Source organism: Vigna unguiculata, chromosome 7 (assembly GCF_037176805.1).
Source record: "Vigna unguiculata cultivar grain cowpea cultivar isolate G323 ecotype 2 chromosome 7, ASM3717680v1, whole genome shotgun sequence".
Taxonomy (NCBI): domain Eukaryota; kingdom Viridiplantae; phylum Streptophyta; class Magnoliopsida; order Fabales; family Fabaceae; genus Vigna; species Vigna unguiculata.
Window position 1 is genome coordinate 28,130,341 of NC_140798.1, and position 8,273 is coordinate 28,138,613.

Genomic DNA, 8,273 nt, shown 5'->3' on the forward strand with positions numbered 1-8,273 from the left:
TAGTTTCGTGTAGGAAAACGATAGAATGACACCCCATTTTTACCACTTTCATTACCACCTTACGTGGCAACAGAAATTACATTTAAATTTTTTTTTAATTGAAAAATTAAATTGGCAGAAGGGATCGTCATTCTCCGCACACGCGCGTGTGCTCACAGCCTTCTCCCACTCCTCACTCGAGCGCAAACGTTAAAATTTTTTGGTTTTTGAAAACTCCCCACCGCTCTCCACCGCTTCTCCACTCTCCCCAAATCTCGCAGTTCCTTTCCCTAGTTCGTCGAAAGCTCCCAGTTCCGCACCACACAGACACCAAGCCGGCGGCCCACAACCATCGTCCCGCACACCCACACACCTCTGGAACCCTTCCCGCACCACACACAGTTATGCTCCAGGACTTCAAATCCCTGTGTGCGAGAAACCCCTGTGTGCGAGAAACCCTAACCCGAGAAACCGCAGTGATCTTGTTCGCTTGTCAATCCCCGAATCCCTGTCCACAATCCCAAATCCCCAATTTCATAACCTAACCTAAATTTTGCCCCAATTTCAACGGTCACCAGCGCTGCTCCCACCGGTGAGGCTCACCTGCCATTTTCCTATGAGAATTTATTCCCTCAGTGACGCAAACCCCAAAACCCCTCCATGCGAGAAACCCTAACCCGAATCCCTCTCTACACTCCGAATTCCCCAATTTGATAACCTAACCTCAACCTCCCCTCTATCTTTCCCTCACTTTCAATTAGTACACGAACTCCAGCCCATGGCCAACCACTGAAGCCGCAGTCGACCACTGAACCTCATCCGTCGACCCTACTCTCTATCCACCACACTGAACCACGGATTTTCGAGCCTTCCTCTGTGTCTGACGGGCTGAGCACGATCCAGCAGTCTCTGGCGGGATGAGCACGATCCAGGACCAAGGTCCATATTCTTTCAACATTGTTCATGCCATGTTATTGTTTCTGTGGTGCAATTTGTGCTGTTTTGTTTTGTTAAAATTATGTTCTACAATTAGTGTTGATTTCTGCGACTTAGTTACCATGTTTATCTTTTTTGAAGTACTAGTTTTTGGCACGCTTAGTTTGTGTTCGTGTCTATTTATATGTGCAATTGTTTTGTGCAATCGGTGCAATGATTAGAGCAATTTGTTGGGGCTACATACATATTACTGTTTTGTGGATTGAGCTAACAATTGGTTAATATTGCAGAACTAGTTTTGTTTGTGTTATTTGATAATTGCACTTGAATACATGTGTGCAATTTTTATGTGAAAATGGTTTATGAATACATTATGAATGATTTGATTTATATTGATTTTTGTGAACTGAAGATCTGATTTGGGAATCATGACTGATGGCAGTGAAGACGATGGTTGTACAACTGAGACGAAGGTATGAGTTTGGAAATTGTCATACAAGGTTGTTCAATATATGTATTAAATAATGACTTGATGTATTCTTTTTTTTTTGTGGATGCAGATATATTTTAGACATTCATGTCGGACGCATTTTCTTGGTTCTTTGAATAAGATCTTAACAGAAGAACAAATTATTTGTCTAGAGCAAACACCCTTTGCTTGGATGCCGAAGTTGAAAGAGTCTCTGAAGATAAGTAGAAATCTTCTAAATGAGTTGGTTAATGTGTGGGTTGAGAGGAGAGGAGGTTTTCTCCTTAATAAAGAAATTGTTAGATTTTCTTTATTAGATGTATGCTTAGGTTTAGGGTTACGGGTTGTTGGAACTAAAATTGATTTGGCTGAGGGTTTTGTTCAAAGTCAGTGTAGGAAACAGTTTGATGATGAAAACGTTGATGTCAAAATGGTTTATGAATTCTTAATGCAACATCTTGGAGATTTAAGTGTAGTTGATTTTTGTAGATTGTATGTTTTGATAGGAATATGTGAGTTTCTATTGTCTAGTCGCAGGGGTAGAATTTTTCCGATATTGTTCAACATTGTGGATGACTTTGGAAGTCTAGGAAAATATAATTGGGGTAGTCTTGTGTATGAGTACTTAGTTGAGAGTCTATGTACTGCTTCATTGTTGTTGAGCGACGAAGGAAATGCGAAATACTTTCATGTGGATGGTTGTGTTTATTTGTTACAGGTATAATAAATTATTCGTTAATTGATTGTTTTATTAATTATGATCTTGAATTATTCGCTAATGGTGTTCAAATTTTGTTTAAATTTTGTTACAGCTATGGGCTTTTGAGCATTTGTTGATTTGGAAGAGAAAGGGAGGAACTCCCAGCAGTCAATTTCCACGAATATTGCATTGGATGGATGTTAAAGTTGGGGATTCCATAGTTAGTCGTAGTTTGAAGAAGAAAGCGGTTAGTTTGATCTTTGTTTATAATTTATAATTTGATTGTGTTTATTACTCAATCAATTTATTGAATGATTTATTATTGGTTTGCTTGTTGGTTTATTTTGTTAATGATGGCAGGTTTTGCATGACGTTGCCGTGTCAGAAGAAGAGCTTAAACATGTAGTTGTCCAAGAAGGTTTTCATGAATATTGGTGTGGATTTGGCAAGGTTGAAAGAAGAAATGAAGGAGGGTGTTTTTTAGAAGAGAAGGAAGAGCTTATGCGTGAAATTTTAGAACAAGAAGCTGTTATTGAGGAACTTAAGCAATCAATTGATATTCTAAAAACAAAGATGAAGGAGAGGAGGAAACAACCGCCTAAGGAATATGATCCATGTTATGACACCAATGGTTGTGCTTCTTCGACACATGATCATAGTTTTGATTTGGGAGGCAAATCTGTTGAGGAAGATGATGAAGTTCATAAAAGCAATGACATGTGTGACGAAATGGAGGAAAGCAATATGTATGCGCGAATGAAGCATCAACCCCGCACACGTTACAAAAGTCGTTCTATTCGAACTCCGTTTGCGAGTTATGGGATAAGGAGGTTGAAGAAATAGTTTGGAATTATTATTGTGTCCAATATTTTGAATTACAAGTTTTTTATGACCTTATATATGAAGAATGTTGTTTACAAAATTATATTTTTTGTTGTTGGTAATGACCGGGTGGTACTGAATGACAAATTCATTTGTTTGTGTTAATTTCAGTATACAATTGTGTGACAAATGCTGCTCCACTGAAACTATATTAATCTGTTACAATGTGTTTGTCCAAAAAGTCAATCCTGGGTTACAGCTTAGATTTCACTGGGTGGCATGATAAATTCCAAAAAGGTCCAGCAATGTTTGGGGTTCACTTATAACATATGCACTGAGTAAAAGAAATAAAATATTGTCTGCCATCCAAGGGGGAAACAAACTGGGGTCCACCAATGCCCAGGGATTATTATTTTAGTCCAAAAATCTTACAAGTTATTTGTCCAAAAAGTCTATTCTGGGTTACAGCTTAGATTTCACTGGGTGGCATGATAAATTCCAACAATGTCCAGCAATGTTTGGGGTTCACTTATAACATATGCACTGAGTAAAAAAAATAAAATATTGTCTGCCATCCAAGGGGGAAACAAACTGGGGTCCACCAATGCCCAGGGATTATTATTTTATTAAAAAATTCCTACAAGTTATTTGTCCAAAAAGTCTATCCTGGGTTACAGCTTAGATTTCACTGGGTTGCATGGTAAATTCCAAAAAGGTCCAGCAATGTTTGAGGTTCACTTATAACATATGCACTGAGTAAAAAAAATAAAATATTGTCTGCCATCCAAGGGGGAAACAAACTGGGGTCCACCAATGGCCAGGGATTATTATTTTAATCAAAAAATCCTACAAGTTATTTGTCCAAAAAGTCTATGCTGGGTTACAGCTTAGATTTCACTGGGTTGCATGATAAATTCCAAAAAGGTCCAGCAATGTTTGGGGTTCACTTATAACATATGCACTGAGTAAAAGAAATAAAATATTGTCTGCCATCCAAGGGGGAAACAAACTGGGGTCCACCAATGGCCAGGGATTATTATTTTAATCAAAAAATCCTACAAGTTATTTGTCCAAAAAGTCTATGTTGGGTTACAGCTTAGATTTCACTGGGTTGCATGATAAATTCCAAAAAGGTCCAGCAAAGTTTGGGGTTCACTTATAACATTTGCACTGCGTAAAAGAAATAAAATATTGTCTGCCATCCAAGGGGGAAACAAACTGGGGTCCACCAATGCCCATGGATTATTATTTTATTCAAAAAATCCTACAAGTTATTTGTCCAAAAAGTCTATCTTGGGTTACAGCTTAGATTTCACTGGGTTGCATGGTAAATTCCAAAAAGGTCCAGCAATGTTTGGGGTTCACTTATAACATATGCACTGAGTAAAAAAAATAAAATATTGTCTGCCATCCAAGGGGAAACAAACTGGGGTCCACCAATGCCCATGGATTATTATTTTATTCAAAAAATCCTACAAGTTATTTGTCCAAAAAGTCAATCCTGGGTTACAGCTTAGATTTCACTGGGTTGCATGATAAATTTCAAAGAGGTCCAGCAATGTTTGGGGTTCACTTATAACATATGCACTGAGTAAAAGAAATAAAATATTGTCTGCCATCCAAGGGGGAAACAAACTGGGGTCCACCAATGGCCAAGGATTATTATTTTATTCAAAAAATCCTACAAGTTATTTGTCCAAAAAGTCTATCTTGGGTTACAGCTTAGATTTCACTGGGTTGCATGATAAATTCCAAAAAGGTCTAGCAAAGTTTGGGGTTCACTTATAACATTTGCACTGCATAAAAGAAATTAAATATTGTCTGCCATCCAAGGGGGAAACAAACTGGGGTCCACCAATGCCCAGGGATTATTATTTTATTCAAAAAATCCTACAAGTTATTTGTCCAAAAATTCAATCCTGGGTTACAGCTTAGATTTCACTGGGTTGCATGGTAAATTCCAAAAAGGTCCAGCAATGTTTGGGGTTCACTTATAACATATGCACTGAGTAAAAGAAATAAAATATTGTCTGCCATCCAAGGGGGAAAAAAACTGGGGTCCACCAATGCCCAGGGATTATTATTTTAATCAAAAATTCCTACAAGTTATTTGTCCAAAAAGTCTATCCTGGGTTACAGCTTAGATTTCACTGGGTTGCATGATAAATTCCAAAAAGGTCCAGCAAAGTTTGGGGTTCACTTATAACATTTGCACTGCGTAAAAGAAATAAAATATTGTCTGCCATCCAAGGGGGAAACAAACTGGGGTCCACCAATGGCCAGGGATTATTATTTTATTCAAAAAATCCTACAAGTTATTTGTCCAAAAAGTCAATCCTGGGTTACAGCTTAGATTTCACTGGGTGGCATGGTAAATTCCAAAAAGGTCCAGCAATGTTTGGGGTTCACTTATAACATATGCACTGAGTAAAAGAAATAAAATATTGTCTGCCATCCAAGGGGGAAACAAACTGGGGTCCACCAATGCCCAGGGATTATTATTTTAATCAAAAATTCCTACAAGTTATTTGTCCAAAAAGTCTATCCTAGGTTACAGCTTAGATTTCATTGGGTTGCATGATAAATTCCAAAAAGGTCCAGCAAAGTTTGGGGTTCACTTATAACATTTGTACTGCGTAAAAGAAATAAAATATTGTCTGCCATCCAAGGGGGAAACAAACTGGGGTCCACCAATGGCAAGGGATTATTATTTTATTCAAAAAATCCTACAAGTTATTTGTCCAAAAAGTCTATCTTGGGTTATAGCTTAGATTTCACTGGGTTGCATGATAAATTCCAAAAAGGTCCAGCAATGTCAGAACATATTTGTCCAAAAAATATTTCCGTGATTAAAGTTTAAACATGAGGGTCACCCAGCAATTCCGACAATTAAATTCATTACTTGGGTGCAATAGAAAATAATGTGGTGTGTTTTAATTGTGTGCACATCATGGGGTCAATAAATGATTACTAAAACAGTATCCTTCTCCATTAACAAAACACAATCACTCATGGATTGATCAGCAATACTACAAACAATTAAGAAAAAGTCTTTTCAAAACGTCCAGTAGGTGTTCAGCAAAGACATGGAAGCACTACACGAATACTACCTACTTATGGAGGGATTACAAAATGGTTACTGAAATACGTAGCTTAAGCATCAGGGCATTCAACATCAAATGTTGTAGACCCATCGAGATGTGCATCATAATTTCCATGTGGTGACTCCTCACCAAGAGAAATAGCAGCATTAGAAGATGGGAGACTTGATGATCCAGCAACAGAAGTGTCTTCATGGTAACCAGTTATAACAACTTTAGGTGGAGGGACCAGCTTCTTCAAAATGTCGTCAACATCAAGATATTCTCCTGGGTAGTTTCGCACAACGGGCATAGAAGCTTCAACTTCATGGTCAGTTGGTGGACTAATGTCGTTCTTAAAAACCTATCAATTATGAATTAAATATGACCTTGTAATGAAAATTTAAAAATCATTAAAAAGTAATAATGTAAATGTTATATAAAATATTAACCTTCACAATGTTGCAAACGGTGATGTTCAGGTAAGGGGGCACCCATGGGTTGTGACCGAAACATGAAACCTGATGCATCATATTTAAGATTTTATATCTGTACTTCATAAAAAATATGCAAACCCAAATTCAGTACAATTGCAAAAGGCGGTGATAATACATTTTTCAAAATCAACGATGCTCCAACAGCAATATGGGAACCAAACTCAGGATCCATGACAACTTTTCTGTGGACGCTTGCCTTTGCCGTAGTTGAAGGGTCCTGAACAAATTAGAGAACAAAATTTAGATAGATTTGTGATTTAATTCACACAACCATTATTGGCATTTTACCTTAATAACTATGGACATGTCACCCAACCCGTTGGGGTGACATTCTTTCACCACACAGACAACTAAAGGGATCTTTTCCATTGATTTCCTAGAAGACAGTAGAATCAAATTTTTGAAGTCCCCTTCAGCAACTAAACCTGAAAGCATGCATGATTGTTATGTTATGTTTAAACATAATGATGTATTTAACGTAACTCTCTTTGTAATGGGGCGGTTGCTTACCATGGTATTCAACAAATTTGCGAGCCCATTTCCAAGCATTTGAGTTGAAGTCTCGTGCATCACCTGCAGCAGCGATTTCCCTCATCAATTGTTGGGTATTTTCAGGTTCCTCCGATTCTCTGTTTAGCATAAGTGCTTGTGCATTGCCTGCAGGGCCGGGAATGAATTCTGTATTGGAGTTGCATCTCCGGATGAAGGACAGCACGTCCGACTCATCAATGTCAAGGCCCTCCCACGAATCCATATATTCAACCTACATATTTGTTGCACTGGGAAAAAATTTAAGTACATTCAGAAAACTGTGTCATCCAGAAAGTGAAGAAAGTGAATAAAAAAAAAATTTCATTAGCATCCAAGTCACCAAAACACAGTGCTGGGACGACGATAGTGCACAACTTTGGTAGCGGAACAGGGAGGAAATTTGCATTGCTTAAAGCTTCGTCTTTCTTTTATAAATCAAAAGTAATTTATAAATGTACCACAATGCCCTTCGTTAGCTTACTGAATACGTTTCTATTAACCAAGTCATTAATGCCCTGTTCCATTGGCCCCGCTTACCTTTTCAACGTCAAATCTTTTCTTCACCAACCAACTTTCATTCATTTAATGCATTTGGTAAGCTCCCCAAACCCATCGTCCATGGCCATTTATCCTATTTTCTCCGCTCACGAAGCACTCATGGCTACATTTTAAGAATCCGCCTGTGTGGTTGGTGCGGCATTGATCACGTAAGTTGGATCTTAAATGCTTTCTTTCTATCTCCAATCTACTTAAATACCTCATTAATGGTATCCTCCCGCATATGCTTGGTCGTAGGTAAAGTTTTAGGGTTCATTTAATTTGCCATAAATTTTCCAATGTGCATTGTGTTGCCTTCTTGTCGTCATTCACAGAGAACTATTAATTGCACAATCTTTACCTGGTGTCTTTTTAAAGCTCATTTACTCCCGCATTTGTTTGGTCGCACAATCTTTAATTTGTGTTTTTTTAAAGTTCATTTAGTCACGCATTTTATTGGTCGCACGATGTTTACTTTATGTTATTTTAAAAGGCAATTCAATCTCGCATTTGTTTAGTCCTATTGACGTTGCCTTATTTTCAAAAGTTTACGTTCGTTGGCATATTTTACTTTGCTATAATAGTTAACGTAATTCCAAAGGTTGACGTTATTTTAGAATGTATTATTTCCCAATTCCATAATACAAATTTTAAAGATTCGTTTCACAGTGTTTTCATACTAACATTAAAGAATTTGATTGGTTGTTTATTTAGGAAATATC

The 8,273-nt window shown here is 37.5% G+C and overlaps 1 protein-coding gene across 1 annotated transcript; it reads left to right on the top strand.

The window, feature by feature from the left end:
• Positions 1-2,102: 2,102 nt before the first annotated feature.
• Positions 2,103-3,029, top strand: LOC146884742 (uncharacterized). Its single transcript, XM_085675537.1, has 2 exons — positions 2,103-2,331; positions 2,445-3,029. The coding sequence occupies exons 1-2, from the start codon at positions 2,278-2,280 to the stop codon at positions 2,925-2,927; spliced, it is 537 nt and encodes a 178-aa protein (XP_085531663.1). The 5' UTR covers positions 2,103-2,277; the 3' UTR covers positions 2,928-3,029.
• Positions 3,030-8,273: the final 5,244 nt, after the last annotated feature.